The 21,863-nt window shown below is 41.1% G+C and overlaps 2 protein-coding genes across 3 annotated transcripts in view; both read right to left on the reverse strand.

Moving 5' to 3' along the window:
* Positions 1-7,790, reverse strand: part of TpnC4 (Troponin C TpnC4) — an 87,461-nt gene extending 79,671 nt beyond the window's left edge. Inside the window, exon 1 of one of the 2 annotated variants that reach the window (XM_041775872.2) lies at positions 7,583-7,786. In XM_041775872.2, coding sequence (XP_041631806.1) covers positions 7,583-7,585 — 3 coding nt within the window. In that variant the 5' untranslated portion in view covers positions 7,586-7,786. Of the gene's footprint in view, positions 1-7,582 lie in introns of both variants that reach the window. The other variant, XM_070287070.1, reaches the window with a different exon arrangement.
* A 3,167-nt stretch (positions 7,791-10,957) lies between these two features.
* Positions 10,958-13,384, reverse strand: LOC138928492 (uncharacterized). Its single transcript, XM_070285615.1, has 2 exons — positions 11,518-13,384; positions 10,958-11,457 (listed from the first exon to the last, which is right to left on the reverse strand). Exons 1-2 carry the CDS (start codon positions 13,382-13,384, stop codon positions 10,958-10,960), a joined length of 2,367 nt encoding a protein of 788 aa, XP_070141716.1.
* Between the last annotated feature and the right edge of the window lie 8,479 nt (positions 13,385-21,863).

Raw genomic sequence — 21,863 nt, forward strand, 5'->3', positions numbered from 1 at the left:
TATCTCGACCTCTCGTTGCTACTGCCGTTTCCCATGCTGTCTATCCCTCTCTATATAGCCTTCGGCCTGTCACCCGAGTTCCGACTTAGGAACCGTTCTTTCCTCGGTGCAACGGCCGAAGCCAAGGGTAAAAGCCGTTTCTCTTAAGTCCCCTAATCCAAGCCCGTTGCATATTCCCGTTTCGCTCATTCAAATCTCTGCCCCCCTTGGTCCTAAAGATCCTACCTCTATCGATATATCGACGGTCCTCCAGCCCATTCCGATTGAAAATGCAACAATATCTTCTACAAAGAAATCTTAAAATTGCAGATTCTGAATCCTTGGGAAATCCTGTCGTATAAGTTTGGTTAAAACTGTTGTTGTGAACATGACTTTTTCGATTTTTGCAACGCTAATTGTTCGAGAGGCGCTACTGTGCGACGTCAAAGTTTGTGTGCAATATAAGGATGCTTCTTCCCAATTAAACCGAAAAAGGCAGTGACCTTATAACCATAAAAATGATAACTGAACATTCAAACTGGGCTATTGAAATAATCTTTAAACTCTTTATTATAAGTCTCGATAACTACCCAAGGAAATTAAAAAAAAAAAATTCTATTATCATTATGATACCGAAAACAAAGGTTGCATCTCTCTTCAAAGCCAATCTGAAGCCTCTTTGCACCTAAGCTATTCAGCTTTGGGGAACAGCTAGAAATACAAATATTGAAATGTTCATTGCGACAAATTGTTAACGCTCAATTTTATCCATTATCATGTCGGCGCTCACATAGTTAAATGCTTTGGATATGTCTACACAGAAAAAATTCCTGAAGTAAGTCCCAACCCAAAATCTTAGGTTGTTATTACCGTAAACTAGAGTATAACGACGTAACGCGTTACGTCATATGACTGCTATACAGTAAATCCAACCATGGTTTTGCAGCCTAAAGGCCCCAACCTACGAAAATGCTGAAATACAATATTTTACAAATTTACTGTAAAAAACTGAAGATTGTCCCACAATAACAGTATACAGTACAGAGAGCGTAATCACTAACCATACAACATATAGACTGGTCATTTCATACAACGAAAATGGACACAAAAATTTCTTAGCGTACGGTCCCATGTTAACTGTTTGCTGTTAGCGACAGACCGTCTGTTAGATTTTAGCTGTTAGCGACCCGTCCCATGTTAGCTGTCAGCTGTTAGCGTCAGGCCTTTACATGTATGCGTGTTCATGCATTCACGTACACGGGTGCATGTGTGCGATCATTTCATTTCGGCCAAGCAAGAATATTTGGTCTTTTGCTTCTTTTCGCGCTGGGTACCCTAACAATATGGGCATATTCGCTATTGGGTTAATAATAAAAATAAGAATGTTATATGTTATAATATATTTCTTAATGTTTTAGCATACATTTAATATTTGTTTACAATTCAAATCAGTGGCAGCAGTGAAATGTGTTTGCGACCCAAGCGACCGAACTCGCACTTCGTACCAAAAACAAGAACAATTTTAAAGGGAACTGCGAGGCTGGCGTTGACTTCTGCACTAAAGAAAAAAGTTTGGATTTCTTTTGTAGTCGTTTTTCTTTGGCGGACATAAATTCACACAAAAATGGCTGAAGTTATTGAAAGCTCCAATGAGATATTTCTTTTCAAAAGTTAATAATTTGGATCTGATGCAGTGCAATCGCTTTTGACGAAATAATAAACAAATTAAACATTTTTGACCAATTAATAAACAAATATAATTAATTCTACTCAAAAAGTTGTTGTCAGTGTATTTCCTCTGCTCGCACATTCTGTGTGGCGCGTGGCTGCGACTCGTCGCGACGCTGGCGGTTGTTGTTTTTTTTTCTGGGCGAGTTGCTACCCAAACCGTTAGATCTCATGGCCGTCTCTGTTTTAAGTGACACCGACTGCAATATGCCCTGTTTCTATCTCAGTAGATGGATTTTTTATTTATTCGAATACATATGTACATATATGCAACACATTTCACTGCTGCCACTGATTTGAATTGTAAACAAATATTAAATGTATGCTGAAACATTAAGAAATATATTATAACATATAACATTCTTATTTTTATTATTAACCCAATAGCGAATATGCCCATATTGTTAGGGTACCCAGCGCGAAAAGTAGCAAAAGACCAAATATTCTTGCTGGGCCGAAATGAAATGATCGCACAAATGCACCCGTGTACGTGAATGCATGAACTCGCATACATGTAGAGGCCTGACGCTAACAGCTGACAGCTAACATGGGACGGGTCGCTAACAGCTAAAATCTAACAGACGGTCTGTCGCTAACAGCAAACAGTTAACATGGGACCGTACGCTAAGAAATTTTTGTGTCCATTTTCGTTGTATGAAATGACCAGTCTATATGTTGTATGGTTAGTGGTAAAACGAACCGTGTCATGACTGCAGCTAGTAATTTACAGTCCCCAAAGACGAAAAAAAAATACACACATAATTGATAACGTTGGGACTACTGTAATTGGCTTTCAAAGCAGTTTCTTACAATCAAAAATCCATCAACAAAATACATTGTTCTACAATTTGTTCTGTGCAACTGCTTTTGTTCTAGAGGCGCTACTGTGAGACGGAACGATTTGGTTAAGAAGATCCAGTCGCATCTTTTGTACGTCCACCCGATTTGGTTTCCCCCCTCCATCTAACTGTCTGCTCACCAATGAGAAAGGTCGAAAAAGTGAGAATTTAAAAAGTCCCATTACTTGTGTCTTGCATATTTACCAGTACACGTTGCCTGAGACCCATCGCGGTGACGCTCGATCACTTGATTTTGCTATTTGAAAACGACCAATGGAATCGCTTGTCTAGAATATTTTTATACCCTGGCATGGTATTATAATTTTAGTCAGGAGTCGTTTCCGACCCGGTAAACTATATATATTCTTAATTAGCATTAACAGGAAAGTCTATCTACCTATGTCCGTCTGTCAGCCAAGTAGTTTCGCAGTTTTTAAGCTATCTGAAACAAACTTTGCAGAAAGTCTTCTGACTATTTTCACTACTATATATGCCAAAACGGGTCAGGCTGGACGACTATATCAAATAGCTGCTAAAGATACAAAAACTGTCTTGGTTAAAAAAAAAAATGTATCTACTTTAAAATATAGTAATTTTTTATAAATTATGAATTTTGCAATAAATTTGATGAAAATCCGACGATTTTATAATATAGCTGTTGTTTTAAAACTTAAAATATTATTTTTTTTTATACGTTTTAAAAAAAAATTTATGAAATTTTATCAAACCCAAATAATAAGTAATTAGTGTTTCTATTCACTTGACCAAAATGGATAGATTTTTGCTCTCAATCTGTAAGTCGTGGTTCTTGCGTCAATCCTGAATATAACAATTAAAATTAAATACTAAGATTTGAAAAAAGCTGTCAATCAATTTCCTTAGGATATTCCAGATTTAAAGTATGTTAATTAAAATTTTTCCACTCAATTATTATCATAAAAAAAGTTGTACTTATAATAAGATAAAAAATTCACAAAAAAAAACTATCCAGACAAAAATCAATAAGTTTGAATACCCTTGCAGTTATTAATTGGATCATTTAGGGTCGATTAATTTTTGTCAATTGTTATTAAAGATTTACAATTACAGCTTTACATTTCAAGAAGAAAATATGTTAAAGAACAGCGAATTTATAATTTTTTCTATTAATTTTCGGATCGTTGCTATTGCAGCTATATCATCCTATTTGCATAAAATGACAGCTATGATAGCTACAAATATATAGTATGAAATAGTATATAAAGTTTACTATGTGTAAAGTTTTATTTATATAGCTTTTAAACTGCGAGACCAGTAACTTTCGTAGAAAAGGACAGACGGATGGACAAACAGACGGACCATATTTACTATGTTTTTACAAAATTAGTTCTACTTCCTTACATGTTCATGTTGTTATCATGCAATTAAATAAATATATCAAATAGTTAGCTTTCGCTATTATTTTTATACCCTTGCAGGGTATTATAATTTCAGTCAGAAGTTTGCAACGCAGTGAAGAAGACTTTTCTGACCCTATAAACTAAATATATTCTTGATCAGCATCAACAGCCGAGTCGATCTAGCCATGTCTACGTGAACTAGTCCCTCAGTTTAAGGGGGGGGTAAGGTATTTAATTTTTTTTTCGTAAATTTTTTTTTATTTCTTATTTTTAAAGTTCAACATCTTAAGAATATTGTGTCCAAGTTTTACATCGATCAGAGTAAAATTGACGAAGTTATGCGGAGTTGAACGAAGGTCGGTTAGTGTTCAATGCATGGGAATCACAAAGTTTAAAGCGCTCTCCTGAAAAATTCAATTTTTCAAATCGGTGTACACGATTACAGAAAAACTACTGGACAGATCGATTTGAAATTTGGCACATACATTTTTTAACTAATTCCTCAGGTATTCACGTTGGCCTTTTTTTAATTTTTAATTTTTATATATTTTTAAATTAAGAAATAACGATTTTTTTTAGTCAAAAATCGGGTTTTAGACTTTCAAATTTCCTAAAAAATCACAAAAAAACTTTTAAAAAAAATCGCTTCCTGAATACCTCGGGACACTTATCCTTTAACGAATGAGGTATAATTTTTTTAGATCGGATGATCCTGTGGACTGTTAGGATGTACACCGCAAAACAACTTTTTTTGGAGGCGACTCGGGAGATTCCCTATAACTTCTCTACCTCTAAATATTTTTCAATTCAAAATTTATCAAAAATTATTCAAATGTTGTGTTATTATATGGTATTTAATTCTTTAAGCTAACTTTAGCCGTTCTGCCACAATAATTTTTTGAAAAGTGGCCTTTTTTGCACCGAATTAACCTTACCCCCCCCTTAAAGTATTTTAAATTAAACTTTTCATATAGTCTTCTGAATACTCTCACTGCTATATATGTCGGAACGGTCCGGATCGGACGACTATATCATATAGCTGAAATACAAATTAGAGTAAGGTGGGGTAAAGCCGACCTAGTAAATGGTTTTGGCTATAAAATGCTTATTTTACATCGGATCAAGTCGTTATATATACCAAATTAAAGGTTAGACCTTTGCGCAACTTTCTATGCATATCATTTTATTCATACCTTTGAAAAGTTTTGAGATACAAGCGTTTTACGAAAAAGTTCATTTTTGCTATTGAAAACCCCAAATAAATTAGAAGTCTTCATATGCTGAGTTTTTGTAAGAAACTGATTTTATTCCATTCAAACCCTAGCTTATATAGCTAACATGAGAATGTACATTGTAGATCTTAGTTCTAGACCCACGCATCGGACAGTTCCCGATCGTGGGAAGTATTTAAAGTACGATAAGGGTGCAAACAGTCACCCCGAAAGAACATATCTTAAACAAACCCAGACCGCTCGCAGGAGGTCATATTTCGGGTTACTTGTTACATAGGCTCAAGTGGCGGTTGTATTAATAGATAGATATGGTGCTAGGCCGTGCTCTGCTGCTGGGACTTTATCGCTAACAGATGCTTCTTATCTAAAACCGTGTTCATGTTTGAACAGCTATGTTCAAAAATGATGGGGTAAACCCGACCGCCTATGTTTTTGGTTGATTTAGTACAGATATAACCTAAATATAGGTTTTGCAATGATATATCAATCAAAGTTATGTTATATAATGGTAATAAAAGATAATAGAATTAAAAAAATGAAAATAGCAAAATAATTAATCAGTATCATCTGATTCGCTGCTCAAATAGCTTGCTGGCGTTTTTTGGTTCGAGTTGAACGTCTGGTTGGCTGCGATGTTGATGGTTTTTGTGTGATTGTTGTTTTTTTGGCTTTTTTTGCGGCAGGATTTCCCCCACTATTTAGAGGTCGGATTTGCCCCACGACGTAATTTTTCATAAAAACGCAATTAAAAAAGAACTTATGAAAAAAAATGAACCAAACTTATATGCACTTTGTAGGACTTTATTCAAAGAATCTAAATCCACTTACCTTTTCATGCGATAACTTTGACAAAAAGAAATATCCTGCAGTTAATTATGCACAAAAATGAAAGTCAAAATTGTGAAAACAAACTTGTCGTCGTTTGACCATCTCAATGTTGACTAATAAAATGGTGTCATACCACCATTTTCATTGTTTTCGATGCTCTACACGACAACACTAATATTATTTTGCGTAGTGCTTCCGATTTTCGAAAACAGAGGGAGGTCGGGTTTACCCACACTGTCGGCTTTACCCCACCTTACCCTATACAAAAATACAAAAATTATCGATAAATTTTTAGAAAAAAGAAAAATTAAAACTTGGCTGTTTTTCAACACATTTTTAATAACTTTTGAGATATGGCCATTTTTTATTATTTTAAAATTTCGGTTATAATTTGATGAAAATTGGACGACTATATCTTATAGCTACCATATGAATGTTCGGGAAATTAATAGAAAAAAAATTATAACTTCGTTGATTTTCAATGTATTTTCATTCACTTTAAGATATGGCCAATTTTTCAGAATTTTGGTATAAGTTATATGAAAATCGGACATTGCAAACTGCAAGGGTATACAACTTAGGCGTGCGAAGTTAGCTTCCTTTCTTGTTTTTTTTATACCCTTGCAGGGTATTATAATTTCAGTCAGAAGTTTGCAACGCAGTGAAGGAGACCTTTCCGACCCTATAAAGTATATATATTCTTGATCAGCATCAACAGCCGAGTCGATCTAGCCATGTCCGTCTGTCCGTCTGTCCGTCCGTCTGTCCGTCTGTCCGTCTGTCCGTTTCTACGCAAACTAGTCTCTCAGTTTTAAAGCTATCTGAATGAAACTTTGCATATAGTCTTCTGTATACTCTCACTGCTATATATGTCGGAACGGGCCGGATCGGACGACTATATCATATAGCTCCCATACAAATGATCGATAAATTTTTGGAAAAAAAATTATAACTTGGCTGTTTATCAACATTTTTGCACCATTTTTTAGATATGGCCATTTTATATTATTTCAGAATTTTGGTAAAAATTTCATGAAAATCGGACGACTATATCTTATAGCTGCCATAGGAACGATCGGGAAATTGATAGAAAAAACATTATAACTTCGTTGTTTTTCAACCTATTTTTATCTACTCTGAGATATAAGCTCATTTTATTAGTTCAGAATTTTGGTATAAATTTTATGAAAATCGGACAACTATATCATATAGCTGCCATATAAACCGATCGGTAGATGTAGAGAAAATGTAAAACTGGGAATGTAGAACTGTAACTGTCAAACTCTAAACAATAAGTAAAATTTAATGAAATAATATCTGCAAGGGTATACAAACTTCGGCGTGCCGAAGTTAGCTTCCTTTCTTGTTTTTAATTATAGTTGCATATAATATTATGTAAAATAATAGATGACTTAACATTATTGTTTTTATTCATTATAATAAATGTTTCCTTTAACTTTTCTTTATTTCTGTTGATGTAGTTTTGCAGCAAATCACAATGGTTTTTAATGTGATGCTTACAAGTTACAAGTTACAAATTTATACCTTATATAAAAAAAACAAAAATAATTTCGTAAAATGACAAAACTTGACTTACCATTGTAGACAGTTTTTATTTTATAAATTCCTTCAATACTTCTTCAAATTATTTAAGAGTTGACCACTTTATTCCAGTAGTAAAACTAAAGTATCTACCTATGTATATAGAACACAAACGATACAGACAGCATACGTTGCGATCGATTAACACCAAGCCTCTAAGCAATTCAATTTGTGCATTAAGTGTGCAAGCTTCATCAACCATCTAAATGTCAACACTTTACTACTGCTACTTACAATAAAAATGTAATCGGCTAGAACTGCATAATCAAGACAAATTTCTCACACCAATTAATGCTGAAAAAATAAGTGCAATAACTGCACGATTAAGGGCAAACATGCACAGTGAATCAAAATGTAGTATTTTAGCCCGAATCGGAAAACATCTAATGTTTTTTTTTAATAGCAAGGACTACAGAAATTTGCTAGTTGTCACAATTATTTGGACTAAATAAACACTGTGAATTTTTCATTACAACTTTGTAATATCTTCATAAGAAAAAAAGAATTCGTATATATTCTTCATTTATTATTTAAAACAAAACTTTGCTAATATTTTTTCATTGGAACTTAAAAGACCACAGCAAAATAAATATAATACGTATTTAAACGAGTATTTAGTAGCAAGAAAAGTAAGAAAAGAGAAAGAAGTACAGGCCGAAAACTAATTTTTGTGGAGACACAGATGTTGTTGTGCTCGTATAATGCCCACCCTGCCTATGATCACCTGCCGCAAGAGAACGGCTTTGGTGAAAGGGTTCATAATTTCGTTAAAAGATAAATTTAGATAAAGTGATTAAGGCCGACATTTCATATATATTTTACGCTACGGAAAGGAATAGAAAGATAAGTACACAAGGATAAATCATGGCTTGACAGTTCTAAAAATATATATTATAATAGATCAATTAGATGGGGAATTAGTTTTGATTAATTTAAATTAGAATACATTTTTCTTTAATATATATCTTTGTAAACTAATTAAATTAAATTTGTTGGATTAAGTTAAATGTATTCAGTTTTTCTTATTATCTAATTTTAATCCGTAATCTCTAGTTTCTTACAAAAAAATAAAGTTTAAAGTTTAAAAAAGTATTGTTCCATTATTGATTTTGAAAAATTATAGTTTTAACTTCATGTGGTATTCCATGACTACTTCATTGTGTTTAATAAGTTTCTTAATTTTAATTGCTGCGTAATTTGATGTAAGTTAAATTTATTTCATATTTGTGGCAGAGTATTTTATTTAGTTTCACTTTTAGCTTTCGTTCGCATTTAGGATTAAGGTTCTTTCAAAACTCACGGACCATATCCATCGCCGAAAGATAGATCTCCCTCGAAGGTGTGCTGAAAATTAATCTCTAATAGCTGACCACAGAAGAATTTCATATAATTTATACTGCACTCGATATTATTTTTTCATCCTTCTGCTTTGCTTCCTAGCTCACTAGGGTTTGCTTAAGCTGCGGCTCTGAACACGGATTTTTCACTTCTGTCCGCGTGGACTTAGCACTTAGCACTTATTGCAAATTCGGCTGCGACAAGCGAATGAAATATTTGAGCACTCCACCGGATCTCAAATTAAAAAGAAATTAGCATGGAAACGGATGGAGTGGTCTCACGTTCAGCAGCAGAGAAAATCACTGATCTTCCTTGGCGCAACTCTGAGCTATCTGGTATATTTGCCCTAAGCTCTGATTTTACATTTAAAAGCTCGCTTAGAAAAAATGTAGTCTGCTTTTAGGCCCAGGTACGTTTATGTGAGATGGGTATATACCCTCTTATGTTACGTGTTATTATAAAAGTTTTCGGATATTATATATGTAAGATAATTGGTTATTATCTGTTTATTATGTTTATTAGTTTATAAGGATTATATTTAGGATTACAAAGTAATAGGATATTGTATAAGTATTTAACAGCTTTTTATCGCGACTTTAGAAGGGTTTTACAACTTATCTATCTGCTCTACAAACGACGCTACGACTTCTTTAACTTTTCTCAACGGCTTCTCTCTATTAGTGATGTACGATAGCGACTCCCTCTTGAAGACACGACTCCTGCCGATATTTGTATGGGCTGCCAACTGATGCCCATAACGCCTCCTTACATTCGGCCATCCTGCAAAACATCTGACCCAGATGTATCATCCTCCTCCGCATTCAGGTCGTCATCTTCTTTGTAGTAAGAATAGCGCCACAGCTTCATAAAATCAGCGCTTGTAGATGTTTGTAGTGGACCCTCAAATTCTGCTGCTTTTTTGACATCGTATCTGCCGTTTCGTTTTACTTGAGTTACTTCATATGGTCCGATGTACATATTTATTAGCCAACTTTCTTCCGGTTATGAACTGCGTTGCTTTGATGGCTACTAGATCTCCCAACTGATAGCCATGATGTCCCTTTCTCTTCTTATCGAAGTTCTTCTTATAAGTTTCTTGAGCTTTTTCGATTTGTATCCTAGTTCCTTGCCAAATTCGATTGCGTTCGTCTTGTAGGTTTAAAAGCATTTCATCCTGTAGGATCCTCATAAGCTCTGGACTGGAGTTATTCCTCATTCGTTGACCAAACATACCTTTAAAGGGTGTGAAGCTAGTCGATGCGTGGACATGTGCGTTGATGGCCTGCTGCACTTGTGATGTATACTTATACCATTTTGCTGGTTCCGCTGCTGACATCTTTGAGAGTACAGAAATAATAACTCTGTTGACCCGTTCGCTTTGGCCATTGCCTCTTGGTACGCGTGCTCTAGTCTCGATATGTTCAATTTTGTTGTTACTGCAAAATTCTCTAAAAGAATGTGATGTAAACGCAGCTCATTTATCGCTGATGATTCTTTGAGGACTGCCAAATATTAAAATCCACGATTCCAGATGGCGGATAGCTTCTTCTGCGTTTGTCGACTTAGTAGGGAATATCCAAGTATATATAGAAAAACCATCTACAACAGCGAAAATATACTTGTAGCTTTTCGACGTCAAGTCCAACGAACCTAAATGATCAATGTGCAATGTTGAAAGTGGAATGTCGCCTTTATCTATTGCGTGTAGATAATCCTCTTGTTTACCCAGCTTTTGGTTGTGAGTGATGCATTCAATGCAGTTCGAAGTTACCTGCTTTACTTTCTTTTCCAAGTGTGGTATGTAAAAATCCTGCTGAACTGCATGTATAGTCTTCTGAGTTCCCATGTGGCCAAAGTTATGTGAATTCTGAATTATCTCCTTCTCCATACATTTTGGTACTGCCAGCAAATCTTGTCCATTTATTTGTTTGAAAATTATGTCGTTCTTGACTACATAATCTGCATACGCCTTCTGCTTTAAAATTTCCCTCACCGTTGTTAGATGTTCATCATTCTGCTGCGCTCTTCTGATCTATGCGTGTACCTCCGACGTAACTATCATAAAAGGAAAACGACTCAGGCTATCTACATGCTGCATTCTGGTTCCTGCTAGGTGCTTTGCATTGAAGGTAAAATCTTGTAGGTACATCAGCCACGGCGTCACTTCTCGAGGAATATCTTTCTTGGAGATTGTCTGTTTAAATGCTGCACAGTCAGTGACTAAATCAAATTGTGTTCCCAACAAGTAATGTCGAAGTCTCTTCGTTGCTAGGTAAGCTGCCTTTACTTCAAGTACATAGCTTGTAAGCCTTTCTTCTTGTGGCGTTGTTTTCTTACTCCAGTAAAAAACAGGGTACCATTTGCCATCGTGTTGCTGAAGCAGTGTTCCACCGAATCCATGTTTAGATGCATCCACATGCAGTTGTGTTTTAGCGCTTTGACTCCAAATCTTGAGAACAGGTTCATCTATTAGGGCTGATTTTAGTTGTTCTATTGCTTGCTTCTGTTCTCCCTCAATTTTAAACGCCGAATCTTTTTTCAACAGCTGCGTTAAGGGTTAAGCGATAAGGGCGTAATTTTTAATAAACTTACGGAAGTAGCCCGTCAATCCAAGAAACGCTTGTATGCCTCTGATATTTATCGGCATTGGAAAATTTTTAACGGCTTTAACCTTCTCTTTCCCAGGCCATATATCTCCATTTTCCACCTCGTAGCCAAGGAAATTAATACGCTCTTTTAAAAAGGGGCATTTTGACCATTTAATATCGAGGCCATACTGCTCTGCCTGCTTTAGGACTCGCTGCATGTTGTTTGACCATTTTGACCATTTAATATCGAGGCCATACTGCTCTGCCTGCTTTAGGACTCGCTGCATGTTGTTTAGACATACTTCGACTGTACGTCCAAAAACAACAATGTCGTCTATGTACATCTCCATAACACCTTTATTGATCAGCTGCTGGAAAATATATGTGACATACCTTACGAAAACTGCTGGCGAATTACAAAATCCAAATGGAGCTCTGTTAAATTCGAAAAGTCCCTCCTTTGTCACAAACGCTGTGTATTTGCGGCTGGGTTCATCAATTTCGACGTGGAAGAAACCATTCTTGAGGTCAAAGGCTGAAAAATACTTCGCACCTTGCATCTTATCAAGCACTTCTTCTATGAGTGGAACTGGGAATCGATCTTTCAGAACCATTGTGTTCAAAACGCGGTAGTCTATGCAAAGCCTGTATGTGTTATCCTTCTTCTTAGCTAGGACAACTTTACTCGCAACATCAGAATGGGATTCCTTATATGTCCTGAATCGCATAAGGGACACGTCAGCACCAGTGGCGACTAGACAGGAAACGCTTTTGTTGTTGATGGTAAGGGTCTTCTCCCTTGACTCGCTGATCACACCGATATTTTGATTTTCTCCTCTACAATTGCGTGATGTGTGCCCACTGCCGCTGCACTTAAAACATTTAGTCTCCTCTTTGCATTCAGCTCTCATATGCTCGGGTGAGCCGCAGTTAAAACAATACCTTTTGTTTTGGTTTTGTTGCTGTTCGAATCGCTTCCCTGGTTTTACTGCATTGCCGACGTCACTCTGCTGCACTGCTTGCTTTCGTCCGGCTGTTGTTTTTGTCATCATTTCGATAGTTTCAAATCGGCTTCGCAACTCCTTAAGACTTGGCGCACTGTAAAGAGGATATTTAAGATCGTTACTCAGCTTTCGTCCATCTGCAATATAACGGATCACCGATTCATCTTCAACCAATCCTTGAGCTGCTATCTTTCGCATATGCAACACATATTCATGAAAGTTCTCGTTCTCATTCTTCTTTCGTTCTCCCAACTGCTTGTGCACTTCAGAACTGATTAGCGATTTATCAAATTCATCCAATAATACGGCAGTTAAATTCTCATACGTTGACACAGTGGTAGATTCGAGAAATAACTTGGCTGTGCCCTTCATTTTCATACGAGCGTTCACATATTTCTGCTTGGTGGTCAGCTCATAGGCATCTGCGTTCTCGTCAAAACATTTTATCCACTGCTTAATTGGGATTGAAACTCCATCAAAATCTGGCACAACATTAGAGGAGCTTTCAATTGGAATGGCATTCCTGTTGGAATCGCTTTGTCCAATTTTCGCTGCAAGCAGTTTGAGCACTTCGCTCAGTTCGTTGTTGTTGGGTACTTCTTCATGGCCTGTTGTGAATTTCAGCGTGTGGTGAAATTCAGAATTTGCTGATGCGCCACTTGCAAAGTATTCGATCTCATTCCTGCCGATTTCTTCCTTTTCGCTTTGGTCTTCTACTTCGTTCGGCGGCAAGAAAAATGTTGTATTCAAATCCATCTCTTTGACTTCTGCGTTTACTGGATCTTGAGATACATGCTGTTGTCCACTTCGGGTTTTAGGTTGATTATTCTGGTTGTGATTTTTGTTCTTCTTTGCAGACCGAATCATTAATATAACGTTTTATTAAACTGCAACTTGATCGTTCTTGTTATGTCTCTGTCCTCTGTATTCGACTGACGCTTACACACACAACTGTACTTTTTTCGACTCTTTCAATGGCTGCTTCGGTTGAGCCCCCATGTAAGATAATTGGTTATTATCTGTTTATTATGTTTATTAGTTTATAAGGATTATATTTAGGATTACAAAGTAATAGGATATTGTATAAGTATTTAACAGCTTTTTATCGCGACTTTCGAAGGGTTTTACAACTTATCTATCTGCTCTACAAACGACGCTACGATTTCTTCAACTTTTCTCGACGGCTTCTCTCTATTAGTGATGTACGATAGCGACTCCCTCTTGAAGACACGAATCCTGCCGATATTTGTATGGGCTGCCAACTGATGCCCATAACGCCTCCTTACATATATGTTTCTAAAATTTGCACTGCTGAATTCCAACTGAAACTGCTGAGCTCAAAAAACTGAATGAATCTTTTTTCTCCCTGTTCCTACCTTGCTGCCGTCACTTCGAAGCTCTCCGCCTGCTTCGATCACTTCCCTTTTTACATTCGGCCATTCCTGACTACTCATCTGTCCCAGATGACCAATCATCCTCGTTGTCCTGCACATATCCCCACAGCTTCATGTAGTCACAACTGGTTGAAGTGTTAATTGGTCCTTCGAAATCTGCTGCCTTCCGAACTTCGTACCTGCCATTCCTCTTAACTTTTGCAACCTCGTACGGTCCCATGTACTCTCCAGCTAACTTCTTTCCAGCTACAAACTGTGTCCGTCGTATAGCGACTAAATCTTCAGCTTTATGATCGACTTCCGGTTTTCGCTTTCGGTCAAAGTTCTTCTTATACAATTCCTGTGCTCGTTGAATCTCTATCTTTGTATCTTTTCTTCGACTTTCCTGCTTCCTTTTTAAAATTCTGCGGTCCTCTATGGCCGACTTTTGGGACTCACGCATCTTTATGTAGGCCAACTCCTGGCAGCGGGAGAAGATCTCATCCTGGGTCGACTTCTTCTGAAGCAGCTGGCGCTCCTTTCTAGCCAGCGACTTCTCCTTCTTGGTGTCATCAATCTGGGCTTTGCGCAAATCACGCAGTTTGTGGTTGCTGGCCAAATCTGATGTTATACTTGCTCTTCGCGGCGTCTCCGCCAAACACTCCTGGGTTGTTCCAGCATCGCAGCGGGTCCGCTTCTTAGTCACTCCCTCATAGCCAAAGATTCTTATATATATATAATAGTTTTCGGGTATTATATATGTTTCTAAAATTTGCAAGTTTTTTCCTATTATCAACTTTCGTTACTTTTTCTGCTTTTGTATCTCACTGCTGAATTCCAACTGAAACTGCTGAACTCCAAAAACTGAATGAATCTTTTTTATCCCTGTTCCTACTTTGCCGCTCTCCGCCTGCTTCGATCACTTTCCTTTTTATACCCTTGCAGGGTATTATAATTTCAGTCAGAAGTTTGCAACGCAGTGAAGGAGGCGTTTCCGACCCTATAAAGTATATATATTCTTGATCAGCATCAACAGCCGAGCCGATCTAGCCATGTCCGTCTGTCCGTCTGTCTGTTTCTACGCAAACTAGTCCCTCAGTTTTAAAGCTATCTGAATGAAACTTTGCATATAGTCTTCTATATACATTCACTGCTATATATGTCGGAACGGGCCGGATCGGACGACTATATCATATAGCTGTCATACAAATGTTCGATAAATTTTTAGAAAAAAAATTATAACTTTGCTGTTTTTCAACATTTTTGCACCATTTTTTAGATATTGCCATTTAATATTATTTCTGAATTTTGGTAAAAAAAATTTATGAAAATCGGACGACTATATGATATAGCTGCCATAGGAACAATCGGGAAATTAAAAGGAAAAAAATTATAGCTTCATTGTTTTTCAACGTATTTTTATCTACTTTGAGATAAAAGCTTATTTTGTTATTCTAGAATTTTGGTATAAATTTTATAAAAATCGGACAATTATATCATATAGCTGCCATAGAAGCGATCGGTAGATGTAGAGAAAATGTAAAGGTGTGAATGTAAAACTGTAACTGTCAAACTGTAAACATAATAGGTATAGGTAAAATGTAATGAAACTCTGTTTTGTGAGTGTTTTCAGAATTTAAATCTATAATATAAACATCAAAACCAATCTGCAAGGGTAAACAAACTTCGGCGTGCCGAAGTTAGCTTCCTTTCTTCTTACGTTTATGTTATTCCGGATGCCCAAAAACTTGTCTTAAAGCTTTTGTAGTGTGCAGCTTGCTTCTAAGCAAAAATAAAATAACTTCGCGTATCTTATGTCTCCACTACATTTTGACCTACCCTAGGAGATATTCTTTTGCAAAGAAAAGTGATCCTAGAAATGTTCTTCTTATGAGTTTTTAGCCTTTCCTTCAGAAACTACGGGAGGAAAGTTTGTTGTGTCCGACGGAACGATTAGCGAACCTATCAATGATCGGAGGTAAGGGTCCGAGCTAAGGGTCGCAGGTATCGATAGGTGGGCATGGGTAGCACTGGCGAGAGGACTGCCAACTCAGGCCAGTTAGGGAAGTGGGCTCATTCACCCGATAAAGGAGAACTCGAAAAAAACCTAACGGAGTTCGAGTTCGAATGGCGTGAGAGAAAGGAATTCGATCGAGCGCGCGACAGTGCGGCAGTGCGAGAATTTAAAAAGTGACCCGTAGGAAATAAAAAGGGACATTTTAATAACAAGTGAAAAACCAAGTGAAACAATTATATATTGAAACAAGCCAGAAGATAAGGACCTGGGAAGCTGGATCGGCGAACCCTCGAGGTGAGTGGTCAGGGACAAGAAAGATATAGAGAAAAAAAAGGAATATACTTGTTTTAAATATAGAAGCCGACTAGGACCAGGTTCCAAAGGAGGAACGCCAGGCCAAGATCCGGGCCTGGCGAAATTTTTTTTCCGCATATTTTGTCTTTGTTGGCGTACAATATTTTTTCTGTGGCCATATAATTTTTGTGTTGGCGCGTAATATTTTTCTTTTGGACCACCTAATATGTTGATGCCGCATATTGGTTTTCGCCGCTAAATTTTACGTCACCTATTCGCTGGCCGAAGCATTAAACCTAAAATTCTGGAAGGAAACCAAACCGCACTTGTGGCCATAATTTATCCCGCCACTATACGTCCGAAGATCAGTGGTTCTATAGTGCGGCCGAAGTTGGACCGACACGCCCAGAAGGGGCGGCAAAGGGAGCCACCTAAGGCTTCAGCCAGAGTTTTTTCTTTTATTTGTTATATTTGTTATATATATATTTGTTCATCCATTTAATCTCCTTATCTACATATTTATTGTTATAATTTTTAATTATTTATTTATTTATTCCTCATTTATTTTATATATATTTTATTCAGTTTGGTTAAATTTCTTTTATGTGTTGCGCCCCAACTTATTTTTCGTTGTGGATTTATATTTTGATGTTCTTTGGCTTGTGTATCGGCTTCCCCTTAAAAATTCTTCCCCCTTCTGAGCGCTCAAACGGGTAGGTCGAGTATTTCGTTAGTCTCGGGGGAAATTAACATACGATTTTTATTGCGAAAAGATATAGAAAAAAACAGGAAAGAAGGAGTTAGGCGGTTCAACAGATACCAAACTACCAAATTGTATTGTTTTGTGAAAATTATGATTATTATTAAAAATAAGGATTTAAATATGAACATGGAGTAGTCCATTTTTTTGGGAAGGAGGAAGGGATCTATGGCGTGAGGTTTTTTTTATATTCGTTATATTTATTACTCTACAATATATACATAACATACACTTCACATAAACATGGATGGCTTAACAATTAACAGAAAGAATACGAATCGGACGCCCAGCGGTACCGCCGCCCGGCATTGCTTCGCGGGCGCTGTGACCCCTACTCTGTCTGCTTCTTTCGCCTTCGCTCCTGCTCCCTGAGAGACTTCATGACGTCCGCGGCGAATGTCGCTGTAGCCTCCCACACTTGTGGATTTATATTTTGATGTTCTTTGGCTTGTGTATCGGCTTCCCCTTAAAAATTCTTCCCCCTTCTGAGCGCTCAAACGGGTAGGTCGAGTATTTCGTTAGTCTCGGCGGAAATTAACATACGATTTTTATTGCGAAAAGATATAGAAAAAAACAGGAAAGAAGGAGTTAGGCTGTTCAACAGATACCAGACTACCAAATTGTATTGTTTTGTGAAAATTATGATTATTATTAAAAATAAGGATTTAAATATGAACATGGAGTAGTCCATTTTTTTGGGAAGGAGGAAGGGATCTATGGCGTGAGGTTTTTTTATATTCGTTATATTTATTACTCTACAATATATACACAACATACACTTCACATGGATGGCTTAACAATTAACAGAAAGATACGAATCGGACGCCCAGCGGTACCGCCGCCCGGCATTGCTTCGCGGGCGCTGTGACCCCTACTCTGTCTGCTTCTTTCGCCTTCGCTCCTGCTCCCTGAGAGACTTCATGACGTCCGCGGCGAATGTCGCTGTAGCCTCCCACACTCGCTGGTCTGCCAGCATCATAGGCACCAGTGTCTCTGCCAAGATACTGGACCCTGCTACCGCCTCCAACTCCTGTCGCTCGTGGTCAAATCGGTGGCACTCGAACAGCACGTGCCGCGCGTCCTCGACGACGCCGGAGCCGCACACTGGGCACCAGTCCTCCGTCTCATGGCCGAACCGCTTTAGGTAGCTGCGGAAGCAGCCATGACCGCTGATCACCTGGGTGAGGTAGAAATCTACCTGCCCATGCGACCTCTCTACCCAGCTCGTAAGGTTTGGGGATGAGCGTGTGCGACCAGCGTCCTTTTTGCGATGAGTCCCAGCGATTCTGCCAGTTCTCGAGGCTTCTCCTTCTGGCGGTAATCTTCGACTCTGCTCTAGTCTGCTGGGTTGCTTCCCTGACCTGCGCGGCTGCGTAGATCTCCGCCCTCTCCCGAACGAGCTCCGTCAACGGGAATTGTCCGGCGATAACCAGCGCCGCGTCCTCCGAAATGGTTTGGAAGGCGCACGCGATTCTGATGGCGCACAGCCTATAGGTTGCCTCCACCCCTCGCGCATAGCTTTTCACCTTAGCGGCTTCCGCCCACACTGGCGCTGCATACAGCATCTGCGACGTCACAACCTTCGTGAGCAGCTTCCGGGTTACTTGCTTCGGCCCTCTAGTGTTTAGCAGCATCCTGGATAAAGCTCCTGCGGTTCCGCTGGTCTTCTTGTGCACAAATTCCAGGTGCTCCTTGAAGCACAGGCGCGTGTCTAGAAGAACGCCAAGGTACCGGATTGCCCGCTGGGACCGTATCGTGGTTCCACCGACCCTCACGCTAGCTGTCTCCACCGCTTTTCGACTTGAGACAAGTACCGCCTCCGTCTTGTGGGCCGCCAGCTGCAACCCTGCGTTCGCTAGCCACAGCTCTACAGCCTGCACCGCTGCGTCAGCGTGAGCCTCCACCGTAGCTAGCTCCTTGGCTACCACCACTATGGCGACGTCATCGGCAAAACCAACCAGGCTGGTGCCCTGTGGCATTGGGAGTCTCAGCACTCCATCGTACATGGCGTTCCAGAGCAGGGGTCCCAAAACGGAGCCCTGCGGGACTCCGGCTGAGACTTTGTATGCTCTGGAACCCAGGCATGTGTCCGTCGTGAGCACTCTGTTGCTAAAGTAGCTTAGCGCTACATTCAGCAGGTAGCTAGGGATGTTGAACATCCTCAGGGACTCCAATGTCCGCCCCCAGTCAGCCGTATTGAACGCCTTCCTAATGTCCAGGGTTACCACTAGACAGTAGGATTTCGTTCCTCCTTTCCACCTGGAACCAGCGATGACTTCCCTAGCTGTCTTGAGCACCTTCGTGATGGCATCCATGGTCGACCTTCCCTTCCTGAAGCCGTATTGCTCAGTGGATAGGCCATCCGCTGCTTCGACGGCTTCTGTCATCCTGGTTGCGATCACCCTCTCGAAGACTTTGCCTATTATGTCCAGCAGGCAGATGGGCCTGCAGGAGGAAGCCTCTCCTGGCGGCTTGCCTGGCTTGGCCAGCAATAACAGCCGTTGCCGTTTCCACCTCACGGGGAACGTACCTTCCTGGAGGCATTTGTTAAAAAGCCCGGCCACTTGCTCCGGCAGCAACGCTAGAGCCAGCTTTGTCGCTCTGCTTGGAATCCCGTCGGGTCCCGGCGCCTTCTTGGGTTTTATGTTCCTGCCGGCCTGCAGTACCTCGGCTTCCGTGACGCTGCGGAATTCACCTGGCTCAACTCTTGGGAAGTTTCCGACAGGCTGACCATCTGGGAATAGGGCTCTGACGATCCTCTACTGCCTCCGGGTCGGATGGGGCGTTTCCCCCCGCGTTAAGCTTCTTCACCGTCATCTTGTACGCGCCCCCCCATGGATCCTCCTCGGCGGCATCGCACAGCTTAAGGAAGCTTTCCCGCTTGCTGTCCCTGATAGCGATCTTTAGCGCCTTTCTTGCCACTTTGTATCGCTCGCTACATTCCACAAGGAGCGGGCTTCCTCTTGCTCTCTGAAGCAACCTTCTGGAGCGGTGGCAGATGCGGCGTATCTCGGCGATCTCCTCGCTGCACCAGAAAACCGGGCGGTGGTTTCCTCGGAACGGCCTCCTCTGGAGCATGCTCCGATCGCAGGCGTCTTCCACGGCGTCGGCCAGCTTGTTTGCCATCACGTTGGCTCCATCAGCTTCGTCCCTGCGAATCCCTCAAGGGCGCTTGCAAATGCCCGAGGTCTGAAGGTGTCCTGCCGGAACGCCCTTCTTGGTAAAGGTGGGGGGCCACTGGGTCGGCCGGCCATCCCTAGCGAGCACTCGATGGCCTCATGGTCGCTGGCAGTGTAGACTTCCCCGATCGTCCAACGGGCGTGGCGGGCCAGCGCACTGCTAACGAAAGTGAGATCGATGACCGATCCCGCGCCTGCCCTGCTGAAGGTCTGCCGGGAGCCTTCGTTCAAGAGGACGACGTCCAGCGAGGCAAAGGTTTCCAGCACCGCGCGGCCTCTTGCGTTTGTCCGGGAAGATCCCCATTCGATAGCCCAGGCGTTTAAGTCGCCACCGACCACCACGTTCCTATGTCCCCGGAGGTCGATGCTCAATTCATCCAGGATACGACCGAAGGACTCCAGCGAAAGGCTGGGCGCCAGGTAGCAGTTGTGTAGCCACGTGCCGCCAACATTTGCTCTGACGAAGCCGTCAGCCGCCTTGATGTCGCACATCTGCTGCGCACCCGCTCCGCATAGCAACAGGGCCGCTTTGCCAGTACGGTCCGCGGCCCAGTCTCGGCTGTTTCCTATCCTGTATGGCTCGCTGAGGATAGCTACCTCTGAGCCGCGTTCGCGCACTGTCTGCGTCAGAAGATCCTGCCCGGCCCTGCAGTGATTCAGGTTTAACTGAATTAGCTGCATTTGGTTGGTTTGTTCCCATCCCCTTCGCCAGCAGCTGGACAGCCACTGCCGCCTGCCTGGTGCCTTTTGTCCTTGCTACCGGCCGCCTTGCAGAGGATACAAGAGGGCTCGTTGGCGTATATGGCTGCTTTGTGGCCCGACTCTCCACATTTGATGCAGCAGGCGCTCCTATCCACCGGGTTCTTGCAGTGGATCGCAATTTCCCCTCGCCACGCTGCAAAACTGCCTTGCCCAATGGGATGTGCAGGCTGACCACCGCCAGCTGCGTCTCTGAGTGGCCGCGGCGCATGCTCCGGACTTTCACACGTCCTACTTCGAAATTGATTTGGCCGGCGATGGCGGCACAGACCTCATCCTTCGAGGTGATGGAGTCGATGTTTCGGATCTCCAAGACCAGCACTTTTTGTGCTCTCCGTCGACGCACGAACAGTCGCGGAGTCACCGAGTACCCTCTCGATGCTCTCCTTCATGGTCTCGGCGCTCTACACGCTCCCTTTGGCCACCACCAGGAGCAGGTTGCCGTTGTTAGTGCAACGGACCTTGGAGACACAGGCACCCAGGGCCGACAACTGTTTGTCGCCCCTCCTGGTCACCATGGCTAGCACCTCGCTGTAGGACTTGCCGTTTGCCTGCACGATGACAGCCAGGACGTCCACGGCGCACTGCCCTCGGCTTCTTGGCAACTACCTCCCATTCACCAGCCGGTTTTCCGGGGTTCTCGAGAGTCCGGGCGGCAACGTGGGCCACCGCGGGCTCTCGCTGGGCTCCTTGAAGCTTTTTCCGGGGCTTTTTGGGCCCTTTCGCGATTCCTTGCTACGCTGTGCCAGTTGGTGTAGGGGCAGGCGCAGTTGCTGGTAGTTCCGGCCCATTTGGCTGGCTCAGCCTTCGCCAGGGCTCTGTTTGAGCAGTAGCATCCTTCCTCCAAACTGTCGGTGTCTGCTGCTCCTTGTCGACGCAGAGTATGCACTGGGCGCATTTTGGGCACAGGCTGTTCCCGGCCTTGCTCTCCTTCCTTTCGTTGGCGCTCTGCTCGCCGCAAGGA

This window comes from Drosophila kikkawai, chromosome 2L (assembly GCF_030179895.1).
Source record: "Drosophila kikkawai strain 14028-0561.14 chromosome 2L, DkikHiC1v2, whole genome shotgun sequence".
Taxonomy (NCBI): domain Eukaryota; kingdom Metazoa; phylum Arthropoda; class Insecta; order Diptera; family Drosophilidae; genus Drosophila; species Drosophila kikkawai.